Genomic DNA, 16,061 nt, shown 5'->3' on the forward strand with positions numbered 1-16,061 from the left:
TTCCAAATAAAAATGCATACTTGATATGGTAATTTTTTTAATTGAAAAGTTAAAAAAAATGCAGGCCAGGATAGAATAGTCACATCACGGTGTACTGCAATGGTGTCAGTTGGACATGCCTAGAACGACTAAACAGCAACATTCATTAAATAGTAGCATATAAAAATAAAACTTCAGGCTATTGAAATGCTACACAACAGTACTAAGCGTTTGTACACCCATCCAGTGGAAAAACGGTCAACAAAAAATGCTGAACTGAACAACAGTTGCTGTCTACCTCATTGGACAGCATTGTGCAAAATGGCTGCATTCGCACCCCCAGCAGACTCCCCATCTTTGCTGTCGGGGACTGCGTTGCGCTCAAAGTTGTTTAAAGAGGCGGCGTCGGAGGAGTCGTATGGAATTGGGCAGAATTCAAACTGACTGCGGCCTGGCGGCAGGGGCCATCCTGGTACCTGGGGTCTGCTGGGCACCGCAGCCTGGGGGGGGCTGGAAGACCATGGCGGGTAACCAGCAGTTCCAGGGGGGTTACCCATGGCAGCCAGATAGAAGGCCAGGTTGTGTGGGGTATTCTTGAAAGCTGCCCCCATCATGTGCTGGTTGTAGTGATGCCGCAGATGGGACATCCCATCCCCCTGATACTGGATACATACATAGATAAGGTCACAAATCACAACTCTGCATTATGTTTTATGTTGACATTTATGTCACAATTGGTACTTACAGGGGGGACATGTGGAGCCACGTTTGAGAATACAGTGTCAGCAGCCGTGTTGTCCTTGTTGATTGTATATCGCTCTGAAACCCAGCTGGTGTCCTTCTGATGCCTCCTAAGCTTCATCCTACGGTTCTGAAACCATGTTTTCACCTTAAATAAATCAATAAAAATCGATTAAGTGTTTTTATAAACTTTCTAAATGTTATTTTATACAGCACTTAAGATCCTCACTTGCTTGTAGGTGAGTCTAGTCACATCTGCCAGGTTCTTCATCTCAGCTGGGGTGAGGTACCTCTGCACGCTGAAGCGCTGCAACAGAGTGCTCATCTGGCTCTCAGAGAAAGCTGCCCGGACCTTAGCTTTCGGGGCGTTTGGAGTACTGCTGGCTTGCTTCTTTGTGTTGGTGAAGGGTGCATGTGTGGAACTGCTTGCATCCCCGGTGTCTTGGACTGCAAAAGATTGGGACTCAACCATGAGCGAGCTGGAGACATCCTCGCTGTGGTCTGGGCTCCTTGCTCCAGTCTGCTCTTCATTTTTGACCCAAACTACAGGATCTGTCTGAGGAACACTTCTTTCATAGTTGCTGCATGAACTCCAAGAATCTGTTGAGGGAATGAAAAGTGTGTTTACGGAACTAATTTTATTAAAGTGCTATTCTTATTCCGCGCCGCTAGATGGCGCAACATGAAGAGGTAACACAGACACTGGCGCCATTTTTGAAAAAAACAGATCTGAGGGAAGTCTGGACTCCATGGCAGAACTTGAAGAAGAACTCGCAGCTTTTCTTGTTGGAGTAAGCTAAAACCAATGTTTCGGTACTTACCCGGTGATGTGTGTGCCTCGGAGTCGCTGGCAGAATCGCTTCCGGTCCGTCTCGTGCAGTTTTCGCCGCCGTCTAAACCGACCCGGTGCTGTCCCGCCATAACCAAGCGGCCCGTCTGGGCTTCTCTGATGTATACCACCCCGGAGTCCTGGTAATAGTGGCCGCTCTCAGGCTGCTGCTCCGGGCTGCGAGGTGGGGACTCCTCCCGGCTCCTAGCTGGGAAATGAGACTGCGTGGGTCCTCCGTTGTAGCCGTTCTGCTCACAGTTTTGGCTCCAGTCGTTCCCGGTAACGTGGTTCTGTTCGGGCCCAGTTTGATACACGAAGCCATAGGTGTACGCATGGAATGTGGGGTTGTAGTTGACCTGAGTTTTCCACTCCGCCATTTTTTTTTTTTTTTTTTACTAAAAAGGGGAAAACGTCTTCTCAAAACCGTAAAATCTCAAGTTCCTTAAAAATGCATTGAGAAGAAATAAACGGGAACAATTGTAACATTGTACCTCCCGCGCGGCCTTCTAGCGGCTGTTTATATGGAGGTGTGTGGGTGTGGCCTCTGTTGAAGGTGTGCTTTGAATTGGGCCAATCCCTGAGGTTCTGTGGCAGGAAGAGACAGGTATTTTCGAGTAATCTGGATTATTCTGCCTTTCTTACCCCCCCCCCCCCCCTTACCCCAAAAGGTTAATGATAACAAAAGGTCAACAATAGGGGAAAAGACAAGACCCACTAGTTTTTGTTTATTTACTCTTTTTATTTAGATCCTACATGTTTGCTCTGATGTTCAACAGATTAAAGAATTTTGTAGATGATGGCAAAAATAATTTACCCATTCAGGTTTTCTTAAAAAAAAAAGTGAAATCTCCAAACATTTGATCCCAATGGTGTATTTCTATCATAATTCTTTTTTCTTTGATAATCCTAAACTTAAGTAATGAATTATTTAATAATACAAAAGCACAATAGTTGAACTTTGAGCTTCCTTCCTTTATTTACAAGGTCTATTATATTTTAATTTATGGATTTATGTTGACAGATGTTAATCATAATATTTACATCAGGATAGGGAGTATTTTACACATTGATCCTCCTTTTTGCAAAACGTGACAGAATAAATTTGTGGCAAGAGATCTCCTTCTTTCCTATTTTTGGTATTATTTGATAGACATCTGAGTGAGTATAGGCTGCATGGTTTGCGCTTCTGCTAGGCAAAAACAATTGTTAGTATTGTAAAACCTACATGAATTAACATGTTCAAACCCACTACGATTAACTTTTCATGTTTTCCTTTTGCCTTTGTCATTTTTTATGTTTGGATTTTTTAGCACTTTGCCCAGACTTTGCTATTTCTGTAGTGCTAGACTAGACAGCATTGTGTTTACCCATGCACACCATTTATGCATTACCATTTGATACACACTTAATGCAACCTTTGTTAGGTTAAGAAATCACCTAAAAGGTGAGCTTTTGGAGCAAATGTCTATATTTGATTATTATCATTGTGCATTTAGGACTAAACTTAAAAAAAAAACAATTTGCAAGATAAAAAACGAGGATATTTTAAACCCAATATCTAACTTTTTTTGTGCAGTCCTGGACATGTTTGCATGTTTTTTTCCCCTCTTTTTACAGCCCTTTTCGTAAAGATGAATGAGATTAGTGCTGCATTAGCACCTCAGTCTTGTCTGTGTTCTTTCACCATGCGCTGCATTGACATGGTAATAATCTGTAAATGTCGAAATGCAATGAGAAGAGTGAACCTAATGTCACAGTTTGCATTTCAATCCAGCCACCAGATGGACAGGGTGTGTTTGTCTGATCATGTGAGGAATAAGTGGAGTTGGTGTCCACTGTGCATTGGGTGAGGGTCAACAGGTGGGCAGTGCATTAGCATCACTATGTGGTTTGATAACTAAATGCGTCCACTTCAGATTTGAGGAGTCAGACTTGAACCAACATTTACAAAAGGCTCTGTAAAGTACATCCAAGGTGGTCAGTTTGACCTGTTTTCATGTTCCAACCCCATTTCTAAAAATACTAAACAACTGACAAAAATGTTTCAACCAAGCTTGTATGGATTCTTTTTATTATTTGATTTATAATGTTAGTGCATTAGTTCATATGAGTTTTATATGCCCAAAAATAGCTAGATTTAAAATCGTACATTTACGACTTTAAAGTGGTAATTTAAGAAAGAAAAAAATATTTGTGAACTGGCCCAAAAATTCATTGTACATGAGTAATTTACAAATAGTTTTTGTCTTTCAAAATAAAAGCTTACCGATCAGAAAATAATCAATGGGGTTAATATTCAATTAAATGTAGAGACTCCAATTTACAACATAATTGAAGATTATTGTAATTAAAACCTATATTTGCTGATTATTTTTAGTATAAGTGGGTTTGCGTATGTAAATGTATATTATTTTTGGCACGTAAAATTAATTTCAAAATTGCTAAATATCTGTATAAGAGCACATTATATTAGATTCCAGAATGTTTTGGGTATTATTAAACACCACAAAATGCTTTTTTCTAACCCAGGAAAATGCATCCTGCAGTAGGACTTACTAAAACCAATCACCATTGGCAACTTCACGTGCGTATATTAAGTTATATTATGTTTATCATCCTAACTCTTTTTTTTTTTATTCAATGCATCAACAAAGTTTTGTTGGATCAAATTGTCATGCACAACATTTTGTTTATTCACATACCACCTAAAATCTTAAAAAATGTTTTATATTATCGTCTGGGGATTTAAAAGAAATTGTTTATTAAACTCCCATTTAGAGACTGTTTAGTGACCAGAGCAGCCTTGTGATGCTGTTGTTTGTCATCGGGTCCGATAATCGCAAATACGTTGGTCCGACTTTGTTTCCATGCAAATTATGTCTGGGTTGACAACTGCCTGTAGTTCTCTTCCTTATTTAACAAATTATTTGAATGCACTTAAATATCTTGCAGGTTGTCTTCCTTTCCACCTGGGGCGCTGTTTTGTTTTTATCGGACTGAAAGCTCTGAAAATTCCCCGGTCCCTTTAACGCAACACGCATGGAACTCTGGAGCCTCTTCCAACTGTCCCGCGTGCCGGCGGCCAAACCGAACTCGAGGCTCGAACCTTACATTCTCAACAGCCCGGAACCGAAACGAGCAACTGTTTGACCGTTTGTACCCGCGTTTTCACGACCAACGAAGAAAACATCTCAAACAACTCGGTTACTTACGTACAGATCGACCGTGCAGCCAATAAAGGGCGGCTCGTTCGTTACTTTTTTGTCTTTTTTAAAGAGATTCACTTAACGGGCGCAAAAAAAGATTCGCTGACATAAGCCGTAAAGATGTCGGAGGAACTCGAGCAAATTCTCCTCCAGCTGACACAGCCGGATAATGCTGCTATACAGCAGGTAAACCATAAAGTTCTGTAATGAACGGTGTGAGTGGGTTAACGTCGTCAGTGGGGTTGCTAGCTGAAGTTCAAATTGAAATGAATCTCTTGTTCCCTGTCAGTTTTTTTTTCCAGCTGGACCATGTATAAATAACATTGTTTACCCCCCTTTTATCTCATTTTGTAGGCCACGGCCCAGCTGAAGCAGGCATGCAAAGATCCAGCCGTTATACCAGCCCTGTGTGCTGTCATAAGCAGCTCCCAAAACCCCCTGGTATTTACAGAATGTGAACACACACACACACACACACACAGTTATCTTTACACACAAACATAACCCACTGAGAAGCAATTCAAAATATAGCAGATTTATGCCAGAATAACATTGGGATCTGAGAAAACCTTTTTTCCCTCCTAAACCTACCATTAAGTAAGTCTACACCACAACACAATCTGGATCAGAGTATATTCCCTTAATTTAAAAGTTTTTAAGTTTCATGCAAGGGCTTAAAGCATTTCTTTAGGAAGCTCTTAAAAAGTCCCACTCCCACAATGAAATCGAAGCATTGATATTTCAGTGCAAGAAGAAAATAACAAAATATAATATAAAACCTCGGCACCATGGGCACCCCATACCGCAAAATACTCAAAGATACAATTTGAAGCTTAACTTCTATGCATATTTTCTACATAATAGAGAACAAAAGAACAACATGTTAAACACACTAAAAACACAATTTTCATTGGAGTTGATCTTTAATAACGGAAACACAAAACATTCTGGTAAATTTACATTTCTTTTTCTGTGAGTTATTCAAGTTGTAAACTAGCCAGTCAGATGTCTCAATAAAAGTATGCGGTCAAACTTCAAACTGTTCATGTCAACCTTTCAAAACAGTTGATTGACAGATCCTCTGGGTCCACTTTGAAGTGGTAGGGGTGTGGCCTTCCAACAATTGGGGAGACTGGTTGCCATAGAAACGTTGACTCACTACTACAGATGATTTCTGGCTCCAACATGGCGCTGTTCATATTGCGAAAAAATGTTGACTGAAACGACTTGATTTTGTTGAAGCCAGAAGCAAACCATTTTCAGTGGTTGACATCCCACTTAGTCCAGTCAATGTTCCAACCTCACAATTGGAGTTAAAAATAGAAACCAGTTATTGTAAATTGTAAGGCCACCTGGGAAAATTGATCACAGAAGACTCAAAAAGGTTCTGACGTTGATTGCCGCCTCATGGGCAGCATGGAGAAATTAAGACATTGTCCGATTTGGAAAATAAAAGTTTGGAAGGCGACACATTTGAGTCTCGCTGTACCCTTTTCCAGGATGTTTCTTCTTAGCTGACTCGAAAGGGTCTTTAAAAATCTCATCATGAAGAAATGTTTCTGAAGTTCGTTCTTTTCCACTATGTAGATAGTCAAGTATCTTTGATCTGCCCTATTAGCTCTTGAGCTAAAGCACCTCAACCCCTGTTATGTTTACCTCCTAGACCACATCATTTGTGGTATGGCTCAACGCTTTGGACGTCTTCATGCTGAAAACTAAACTGCGTTATTTTGACTTTTGATTTGCAGATTCGTCAGACAGCAACTGTGACGTTAAGGCTCAAAGTGAAGAAACACTGGAAGAAGATCAACCCCAATGACAGAGAAAGGTTGCAGAGTTTTTAAATTTGAATCCTTTCTACAGTTGATCTTGGTGACCTAGTTGTGATGGTAATGTTGCCTTTTGTCTTTTAGCCTCAAAGCAGTGGTTTTGCAAGCCTTCATGCAGGAAACCGAGTAAGCACTTGGACTTAATTACCAGTTATGCTGCTGTATTCAACAGGAAATGTGTCGTGGCGTGTTCTTTGACCTTTTCACCTTTGTTTGCAGTCACACCGTGCAGCATGCACTCTCCCAGCTGTGTGCAGTTATGGTCAAACACGAAACACCCGACCGCTGGCCCGCCCTGCTCCAGCTTCTCAATCAGGCCACCAAGAGCACAAACCCTCATGACAGACAGGTGATCTTTCAGAAAAACACTTTTTGTGTTTTATTTTATTTTTTTTTAAAGAAGTAACCTAACTTAGAGTTTAATAGGTTTTGGAAAAATAATTAAATGGCCTAAATCATGCAAAATCAAGTTTTTGAGCTTCTAAGCGTATTATAATCTTCTCTAAAAACCTGCGTTCCAAGCACCAGCCCCTCCCAACCCATGGAAAATCTGAAACACAAAGTAAATTGGATCTAAAAACATTTTTTTTTTTTCCACAGGTTGGTCTCTTGCTGTTGAATAAGGTGATAGAGTCCAACCCGGAATCTTTCCAGCCTCACTACTTCCAGCTGCTGCAGCTGCTCAGTACCGTCCTGCATGACCACAACAACCCCATAGCGCTGTACTACTGCATCCTCACCCTCACAGAAATAACAGCTTTCATTGGTACTGAAGAAATGGTGAGACGGTGCTGCTGCATTCTGTTAGAAGTTTCTTTGGCAAAACGCATAATTATAATAAACGTGTGGCCATAATAATGATGGGAATGACCTAGCTTATGACTGTCTCCAGAAGCAAATGCGGTCCATCATCCCAGATCTGATTGTTGCTCTCAAACACCTCATCAAGGCCAACGAGGTAAATTTTGATATTAAAGCTTTTTTTGTTTGTTTTTTTGTTAATCAGATCTGTAGCCGGTCAAAAACCAGTTCTCATCCAAAAGTTTGTTTGTTTTCTCAGCAACAAGCCACTGAAGCCATGGAGGTGTTTATTGAGCTGATGGAGATCGAAGTGTCTGTCATCGTCCCTCATGTGGCCGGCATCGTCCACTTTTGCCTCGAGGTAACCTTGGAGTCTTCTTAAAATGTATTTTTGGAATCTGACTTTTATTTTGAAGGAAACGTTTTCAAAATGTCCTGATGCTCTTAGATGAAACATTTTGATGTTTTCTTCAGGTGGCCAGTGACACAACACTGAGTGACTCTCTGCGAGTCAAAGCCCTGTCTTGCATCACCTTCCTGATCAAACTGAGGAGTAAGGTAGAGTCCCTGACAGCAAACGTGAATCATTATGATCAGCAGTTAGTAATGACTGTGCAGCAAAATATTTATCATCTACAGTTTGCATTTCATATTCCATATGTGTCCTTTTTTTGTGTGTTGCCCAGCAGAAACGAAGCAGCGGTCATCCATGTTACTTTTCTGCTTCTTTTTTCTAGTCTGTGTTGAAGCTGAAGCTGCTGACCCCCATTCTCAAGGCCCTTTTCCCAATCCTGACTGCAGCCCCCCCACCTGGTGAGCACGACCCTGAAGATGAGGAGGATGGCGACAGCGATGACGCCACAGACAATGCTAATCCCAAACACTGTGCTGCTCAGGTGGAGATAAAAATTTCTCTTTTTCTTTTTCCAGTGTTTGTGAAACAACTTTTCTGTGCTTTGAGAAAGACTCATTACTGATCTTCTTATGTTTTTCTGTTTGCAGGTGATTGACACCATGGCTCTCCACATGCCTCCAGAGAAACTCTTCCATCACCTGGTAAGTGCTTTATTCTGCTGATCAACTGATCTTCCTGTTTTTAACAGTTCAATACAGTACATGCTTGTCATTAAAGTGGTTCTGTCTTTTGTTTTAGACACCTCTCACTCAAGCCTGCCTTTCAAGCGAAGACCCTTATCAAAAGAAGGGGGGTCTCATGTGTCTCGCTGTGCTGGCTGAGGGATGTGCCGACCACATCCGAACCAAGTGCGCTCAGAAATGATTCTTCTTGCATTCCTTTTAAACCTGTCAGTCTTTGTGTGAAAGCGACAATAATGCAAACATGTTTTTGTCCGTGTCCCTCCATGGCAGCATGCTGTCCTCTGTACTGCAGACAGTCTGCCGGAGTCTCTCAGACAGCAGTCAAGTGGTTCGTAGTGCTGCTCTGTTTGCTCTGGGGCAGTTCTCCGAACACTTGCAGGTGAGGACTCACAAGACTGCCATCCACACTTCAAGATGAACCGTATTTACAGCTTTGAATTGATTTATTAACATGGCACATGACTGCTTTTAAAGTGTTTCTCTATCATCATCTATTTTCCAGCCTGAAGTAAGTAAATACTGTTCGGAGTTGATGCCTTTGCTGTTGGGTTACCTCTCTTCATTGAATGAGGCAAAGGTTGGACATGTGACCAGAGCCTTTTATGCTCTGGAGAACTTCATGGAGAATCTGGGTAAGCTTAAAAAGTGACTCTTCCTGTTTTGTCCTCTCAATATCCCTTAAAATCTTTAGAATTCTTAGGCTTTTATTGTTTTATTTGTTCGACCAGGCGCTGATATTGAGCCTTACCTGCCTACTTTGATGGAAACGATGCTGTCTGCTCTCGGCAATACCAACAAGCTCAAGATTAAAGAGCTGGCTGTGTCAGCCATAGGTGCCATAGGTATGGATTCACCTTAAATAAAGCATTTCACTGCACTGTCCCAAGAAAATTCCACTTGTTACTAAGCTTAACTGCTAACTTTAAATTGAGACTTGCATGTTGTTTCCCCATTTGACTTTTATCAGCCAATGCTGCCAAGGAGTCACTGGTTCCCTATTTTCCGCCAATCATTGAAAGCCTGAAGGGTTTCCTGATTGCCACCACAGAGGAGATGAGGTCCCTTCAAACTCAGTCTTTGGGTTTGTCAAACTGATTTTTTATTCTCCCTTTGACAACAGGTTTTAAGTGTTTTGCGAAACACTTCAGGTTTTGTTTTCAGTCTGCACCCACTCAAAGTTTTTCTGACTCTCCCAGATACTCTGTCTGTTTTGGCGCGCACCATCGGCAAAGATGTCTTCAGCCCTCTTGCTGCAGAGTGCATCCAGCTGGGCATGAACCTCACTGACAACATTGATGACCCTGACCTGAGACGATGCACGTATGTAACGTCAGCTGCTGTCACAGATCAGTGCAGCCTGAGAAACTTTGAAATTTTGCATGCATAGATGCAAATGTCTGCAACGCTAAAATCAACTCATCCTGTTGAGATTTTCCATTCAGTTTACTATGATTTTTTTTAAAAATTAAATTGGCTTGTCATTTTGAGCATTTACCTATAGTGTTTCTGTTCATAGTTACTGTGATCTCCACCGTTGATTTCCTCTTTCTAAATTAAAGTTTTTCTGAATATTGCCCTAATGTATTAAAAAATGAGATCTTTCCCTAAATTATGGTTTTGAATAACTGCAGTGTTCATCTTTTAAAAAATACTGTTTATTTACACAAAATCAGTGATGGGAAGAAACCACCATCCACAATAATTCAGGGATCAGTTTATTCTAAGATGGGAACAGGAGTACTCCTTAAGGGTTAGGCAGTTAAAAAATGAATGAAGATCCATCTGAAGGGGAAAAAAAAAGGCATATTCTAAAAATAGTTGATTCTACTATTCATTATTTATGGAGTACTGTTGTTAAATATAAATTTAAACGAGCAACTGGATATGTCTAAAAAATAAAAAAAATAAATGTATTGTTAAAATAACTCCTGTAAATAAACAAACTATTTCAAAAAATCTTATTTTTAAAAGGTCAGTGATAAATAAGAGCACAAAATGACCACACTATACATTACATTTTTATCACGTGTAAATGTCCACCCCCAATGCTGAATTCATTTCTCTGAAACTTCCTGTCCTTCCTCCTCAGGTACAGTCTGTATTCTTCCGTAGCCACCATCTGCCCCGAATCCCTCACTCCCCATCTGACCGCCATTACAACCGTGATGCTGCTCGCCCTGAAGTCCACTGAAGGCATCACGGTAAACACCAAATGGACATCTGGAAACACTTTAGTTGAAGGCATTCACAATATAGATTATTTGAATTTATTTCTTCTTTTTTTCTAGGCCCACCTCGAAGAGGACAAGAACTTTGTTCTGCTGGATGACAACGACGACGATGACACCGATAAAGGTGCTGAGCACCTCTTGGAAGATGAACCAGAAATAGACATCCTGGAATCTGCAGGGTAGTTTGATTCTCATAAACTGATCAGTGATTGTGGTCTTCTTTAGCTAAAGACTGTTGTCACTAAACCTGATTTCCACGCTCAGGTTCAGCGTGGAAAACGCGTACATGGATGAGAAGGAGGACGCCTGTGACGCGCTGGGAGAGATCGCTTTCAGCACTGGGTAACATTCACACACAGTCTTTACTTTCATGGCACTTAAAGTCAGAAGGTATTTTTGTCACGGTAAGATAGTTTTACAGTGTTCCTTCGTTTACATTTTAAAAATAATCTTTTCTCTTGCGATCCTATATTTCATTTCATTTGTTGCTTTTGTTTCCTTTGACAGAGCTGCCTTCCAGCCCTTCTTAGAGTCCAGCTTCCAGCAGGTTTATGAGATGAGAGACGTAAGTCGGTTCAACTATTTACTACATAGTTGAGCCAGTCCAAGATGAGGATTGGAAACACAGAGCTAATAAGCAGAGACGGACATTAGCACACATTCAGCATTGCTAAGAGAGCAGTTTATCGGACACCTGTTGACACATAACAGTGGGAATATTCAGCATATCATATAAGCTTTGGCTTCTGTCACTGCTTATGATTTGACCCTGGTTATGGCAAAAATGTGAAGAAGCTGAAATAATTGTTAGGTTATTATTGTTGGATTACTTGTAGAAACTAAATATAACACAAAAGATTACGTAGATCCTCCTGCAGGGTCACGTGTGAGCTCTTTGCCCTTGTGTGTGACTGATTTCCACTAAATGAATGCTTTGCCTCCCCAAGTTCCCTCACGAGGATGTCCGCAGGGCAGCGCTGGGGGCAATGGGGCAGTTTTGTCGAGCTCAGCACAAAGTGTGGACGGAAAATCCCTCTGAGGCCAACCACCAGGGTAAAGCAGGTTGCAGTCACCCTCCTTTCTGATCTGCCAGAGATCAGGAAGTAGTTATTTAAATCTTCATGAATTCATTCTGGAGATTTTATTGTTTAAAAAACCCCAACTTTTCCTCTCTTTTTTTTAGCCCTTCTGAAATTACTGGATGTGGTGATTCCTTGCTTTCTGGAAATGGTGCGAAAAGACTCTGAGCGCCATGTTGTGATGGGGGTTCTGGAATCCATGAACAGCATCATCAAATCCTGCAAGGAGGAGGTTTTTAAAAACCCGTCATACCTGAGAGAGATCTGCAGCGTCATTCGGGAGGTTCTCACAAAGAAGGTGAGGGAAGAGCGACGGGCAGAGGCTCCCATTTGGACAACATGACACTAAAAAACTCACTTTGGGTCCAAGATGTTGAAACAGTTTTTCTTTTTGTCTGATCAGACTCCCTGTCAGGGTGGTGATCTTGATGACACCGACGATGAAGACCAACAGGTGCAGCAGATCATTCATAAACATCTCACCCACTCGTCACAGCCCAGATAAAATGATTTTGTTTTATTTGCGGTATTTCATCCACTTCCTTTTTTGAATGTTTGTAGCATGTAGAGGAAAGGACTGTCTGTTTCGGTGTGCTGCAGCCATTTCTTCGGTTCATTGTCTGAAGTGTTGTGTGTTTCAGGCAGAGTTTGATGCCATGCTGCAGGAGTTTGCAGGGGAGGGGATTCCATTACTGGCTTCTTCAGTTCCTGCAGACCAATTTGCTCCTTTCCTCAATGATCTGCTGCCTCTCATCATGAGCAAAACTGTAAGTGTGCATCATAACAATAGCCAGTCTTTTCTAGATCTGATGTCTTCTCTTGCATTAGAGCATCCAATCAGTCTTTTTTTCTACTTGCCCTTGTAAAAAGTAGCAATCGCTACATTTTCTGCTGGCACTTTCCAGGCTACTGAGGCAATACTTCAAATCCCATTGAATGTAATTGTTAGTTTCTGCTCTATATCCTTGCAGAAATCCTCATGCACTGTGGCGGACCGGTCTTTTTCAATCGGCACCATTGGGGAGATCCTCCAAGCTCTCGTGAATGCTCCTGGAGGTCGCGGACTGGCGGGCCGACTGTCCAATCGTTTGCTTCCTGTCCTGGTAGCGGGGGTGAAGGACAGCGATGCTGAGGTTCGCAACAACAGCGTGTTTGGCCTGGGATGCCTGGCTGAAGCGGCTGGACCCATCGTGGTGTCGTATCCTCATCTGTATATGCACTGCTGTGTTGAATGAGCATTATAGAAACATATCCTGAAGTCTAAAGGGACTTGGAAGCCAATCTTTAGCGAAGTCCTCCAGAGATTACCCCACCATGCTGTCTGTGTTTTCCAACCTGCTGGCCAAGGAGTCGGATCAGAGGGTTATCGATAACCTGTGTGCTGCTCTCTGCAGGATGATTATGAGCAACATTGATGCTGTTCCTCTGAAGCAGGTTTGTCCTTCCACATTTTGTAATCTTCCCCCTAAACAGATGTCATCAGAGGAGAAGCTCCACACTGTCACATGTCTGCTCTGCCCGACAGGTGGTGCCTGCTCTGGTTAAGCATTTGCCTCTCAAAGAGGATATGGAGGAGAACAAGACGGTCTTTAAGTGCCTGGTTATGCTCTACAAACACAGTCCTGACATGGTACAGTGCAAACTATTGACTCCCAGCTTTAACCCTTTGTGGGATAGGTTCTGTTTGAGCGACACCTAAGGTAAAGCTGTTAAAAAAGAATCCACTTTTTCTCCATGTAGAATCTTTATGACACACCTTAAGAGCGCCTGGAAAAGCAGAGATAAATCCAATCCATTATTATGACTATTATTATTAATGCCTTAACACCAAAGCTGGCATATTTAAATGAAGGATGACTGTTACAGTAGTCTTTTTAATTTCTTTTTTTTTTTTAATCGCAACTTAATTTCTAGATGGTTCAAAAATGTGAAATTTTGTGAATGAGAAGCATTTAGCAAGAATTTGTTTTTTTTAAGGTTGTGGAGTTGATGAAACCCATAGTTGCTGCTTCCAGTTATGCTGCTGGCCACAAAGATGTGGATCAAGGTAAAAGCTTACTTTGCTTGTAAAACAACAAACAGAAATCTTCATGTTTGATCTACGTAAAGACTTTATTTTCACTTTTTACTCATTCATCTGTTAACTCTCGGACTCTCCTTTCTCCAGAAACACAAAGCATGTTGGTGGCACTGATCAGACAGTTTGCCCAGAACCACAGTGCAGACTTCCAGGCAGCAGTGGGCTCCCTTCCCGCGGAGCAGCAGGCCAAACTCTGTGCAGCCGTCAGTGCCTCATAGCCCCAAAACAGCCTTCCAGCCGTGACGGTGGGAAAGGAATCGTTCAAGTACAACATTTTAACAAACAGGATCTGAGCAGAAATTCCATTAAAGTTATTCCACTCAGCAGTTCTGGAGCTCAGTATTATAATTTATTTGCTTATATGTTCAGTTTTTTGTTGATATTTCATCATTTTTAATAGTTAGCATTCTGTATTTAGCATTTGGAGTTTCTGTGATGTTTGTGGCATCAGCCACATTCTGTTGGAATGAACTTCTAGATCTACTACAGTGTCCATCTTTGAATTCTGTCCCTGTTTGCAGTGTTTTGATTGACGTCTAACAACTGTTGCTGTGGGTTTTTACTCTGGCTTACTAAAATAGAAAAACTCTTTATTTCAGACCATATTTTCACTCGGAAAGAATTAGCTTAGCAACACATATACAAACGTCTGTTTAGTTAAACATATAGAAATGCCAAAACATCAAATATATTAAAGGTTTTATAAAAGCAGGGCATAGTTTGAATGTTTCTGTGACACATTTTCAATGGTGTTTCTTTACTTTATTGTAGAAAAGAAAAATTTTGTGGAGCCCCTGAATAAACACAAACTTTAAGCTTGTATCGTGTCTGCTCATTCTGGGGCTTTTGGACTTTTGTTAGTCTCGCTGACATTTGAAATAATACAAATAATAGTTTTCTTAACCCTGTTAGAGGATGGGGGTTCTGATGCTCTCAGATCCTCCGTTGCTCCTGACTTTCAGTGGAGTCGGGCTGCTGCTGGTTCTTGGTTAAGCCCAACGCCATCGCCACAGGCGTCAGTCCGTCCTTCCCTGAGGGAGAGAAGTACTGTTAACAGACTCAGCATTGTCCTTTGTGTCGTGGAGGTGGCGTTTAGAAACCTCCGTTTTCTCTATATGACGAGTGGAATGATCCCATTTTATTTCCCCAAGTATTTCTCACCCTCCTGCGACCTGCATCCATCCTCCTGTCAAATGCGTGACCTCTGAGCTAATGGTGGGTCACAAGGACACATTTGGGAGACTGAATGAGAGACCTACATTTCAGAAGCCAGACCTGCATGGGTTTGTTTCCAGGGCAGAATGTTCATTCCTGTGCGGCAGAAGGAGCGGTCGGTGTGAGCCTCAGTGCTGTACAGAACCTCCTGCAGCTCTTTATCTCCAGGTTTCTGAGCTTTCACGTGCACCTGAAGCACAAAAAAGTGAAGAGAATCCTCTGATCTCACCCCACTGTGTTCACTCCTGAAGTTTACTCACAAACCTCCAAAATGGTGACTTCCTTCTCCTTTAGCTTCCCTGCCTTGTTCTTCACCTGCGTCTTTGTGGTATCAACCCACACGATCCTCTCCTTCACTTCTGATCTGCACACGTTTATCAGAATGTTTTTAAAAAGAAAAACCTTGAAATGAATCCCAGCAAGCACTTCAAAGACTCACTCTTGGATGCCCAGGTCAGCAAGTGTGGTGTCCAGAAAGGGAAAGCGCTGGTGAGTGGGGTCTGCCTGCAGCTCAATGGGCAGAGCCACGGCCATGGGAACGTCTCGGTCCACCTCAACTCTGATCAAGACGCTGTGTGGCCCACAGAGCCCCCCTCCTGCTTGGTTTTTGGCTTCTCCGTTCATTTTTTCCACTCCACCTTGTCCTTCCTTAAGGGTCTTTTTGTCATCTGCTGCCATAACTCGCTCGGGTTAAAAAATAAACACTAATTTTCTTTGGTTTGTTGATTCTCAATGACCGAAGTTCCCAGCTGGATCCTGGGGGGCGCTGATCGTTCCTCTGATGAGAACCCTGTCAAAGTGTGATGCAGGCAGAGCTGCGCTCCAGCCTGATATAAGCAGCCGGTGTGAATGTGTGCAATGTGGCGCTTACACGTTAGCTTTATTAGACTGTCAGGCCTGATGGACGGATGCTGCCTGTGCGGTCGGGCATCCAGTAAATATGTGCTTTGAAGGACTTTAAGCTTATAAAGAA

General features: G+C 41.9%; 3 protein-coding genes across 6 annotated transcripts; 1 reads left to right on the forward strand and 2 right to left on the reverse strand.

Moving 5' to 3' along the window:
* Positions 1-20: 20 nt before the first annotated feature.
* Positions 21-2,052, reverse strand: nanog (Nanog protein). 2 transcript variants are annotated; one of them, XM_011488778.3, is made up of 4 exons: positions 1,542-2,052; positions 950-1,320; positions 725-850; positions 21-641 (listed from the first exon to the last, which is right to left on the reverse strand). In XM_011488778.3, exons 1-4 carry the CDS (start codon positions 1,924-1,926, stop codon positions 279-281), a joined length of 1,245 nt encoding a protein of 414 aa, XP_011487080.1. In that variant the 5' UTR covers positions 1,927-2,052; the 3' UTR covers positions 21-278.
* On the forward strand, positions 1,390-14,693 carry ipo4 (importin 4). 2 transcript variants are annotated; one of them, XM_023950238.1, is made up of 30 exons: positions 1,390-1,511; positions 5,110-5,196; positions 6,504-6,583; positions 6,669-6,710; positions 6,804-6,933; positions 7,185-7,364; positions 7,477-7,542; positions 7,645-7,746; positions 7,860-7,943; positions 8,123-8,281; positions 8,388-8,441; positions 8,539-8,648; positions 8,754-8,862; positions 8,986-9,115; positions 9,212-9,325; positions 9,451-9,564; positions 9,680-9,803; positions 10,573-10,684; positions 10,772-10,893; positions 10,979-11,056; positions 11,222-11,279; positions 11,662-11,767; positions 11,898-12,091; positions 12,197-12,247; positions 12,435-12,560; positions 12,765-12,991; positions 13,095-13,227; positions 13,319-13,423; positions 13,771-13,840; positions 13,961-14,199. In XM_023950238.1, exons 1-30 carry the CDS (start codon positions 1,470-1,472, stop codon positions 14,089-14,091), a joined length of 3,240 nt encoding a protein of 1,079 aa, XP_023806006.1. In that variant the 5' UTR covers positions 1,390-1,469; the 3' UTR covers positions 14,092-14,199. The 2 variants fall into 2 exon arrangements, with proteins under 2 accessions (XP_023806006.1, XP_004081009.1); XM_004080961.4 differs by lacking the exon at positions 1,390-1,511 and adding an exon at positions 4,576-4,941 and having other exon boundaries at positions 13,961-14,693.
* Positions 14,261-15,902, reverse strand: LOC111946649. 2 transcript variants are annotated; one of them, XM_023950240.1, is made up of 4 exons: positions 15,528-15,902; positions 15,353-15,452; positions 15,133-15,278; positions 14,261-14,904 (listed from the first exon to the last, which is right to left on the reverse strand). In XM_023950240.1, the coding sequence occupies exons 1-4, from the start codon at positions 15,764-15,766 to the stop codon at positions 14,832-14,834; spliced, it is 558 nt and encodes a 185-aa protein (XP_023806008.1). In that variant the 5' UTR covers positions 15,767-15,902; the 3' UTR covers positions 14,261-14,831. The 2 variants fall into 2 exon arrangements, with proteins under 2 accessions (XP_023806008.1, XP_023806007.1); XM_023950239.1 differs by having other exon boundaries at positions 15,149-15,278; positions 15,528-15,901.
* Positions 15,903-16,061: the final 159 nt, after the last annotated feature.

This window comes from Oryzias latipes, chromosome 20, assembly GCF_002234675.1.
Source record: "Oryzias latipes chromosome 20, ASM223467v1".
NCBI lineage: Eukaryota > Metazoa > Chordata > Actinopteri > Beloniformes > Adrianichthyidae > Oryzias > Oryzias latipes.

Bases quoted from the DNA above. Each gene is read 5' to 3' on its own strand.
- nanog (XM_011488778.3), bottom strand. From the start codon at position 1,926: ATGGCGGAGTGGAAAACTCAGGTCAACTACAACCCCACATTCCATGCG. The intron at 1,321-1,541 runs GTAAGTACCGAA...TTCCCTCAACAG, and splicing joins CGAGGCACACACATCACCGG to ATTCTTGGAGTTCATGCAGC. The intron at 851-949 runs GTGAGGATCTTA...ACATGGTTTCAG, and splicing joins CTAGACTCACCTACAAGCAA to AACCGTAGGATGAAGCTTAG.
- ipo4 (XM_004080961.4), top strand. From the start codon at position 4,876: ATGTCGGAGGAACTCGAGCAAATTCTCCTCCAGCTGACACAGCCGGAT. The intron at 4,942-5,109 runs GTAAACCATAAA...CTCATTTTGTAG, and splicing joins ATAATGCTGCTATACAGCAG to GCCACGGCCCAGCTGAAGCA. The intron at 9,565-9,679 runs GTTTGTCAAACT...TGACTCTCCCAG, and splicing joins CCTTCAAACTCAGTCTTTGG to ATACTCTGTCTGTTTTGGCG.
- LOC111946649 (XM_023950239.1), bottom strand. From the start codon at position 15,766: ATGGCAGCAGATGACAAAAAGACCCTTAAGGAAGGACAAGGTGGAGTG. The intron at 15,453-15,527 runs GTGAGTCTTTGA...AAACGTGTGCAG, and splicing joins GCTGACCTGGGCATCCAAGA to ATCAGAAGTGAAGGAGAGGA. The intron at 15,279-15,352 runs GTTTGTGAGTAA...TTTGTGCTTCAG, and splicing joins AGGAAGTCACCATTTTGGAG to GTGCACGTGAAAGCTCAGAA.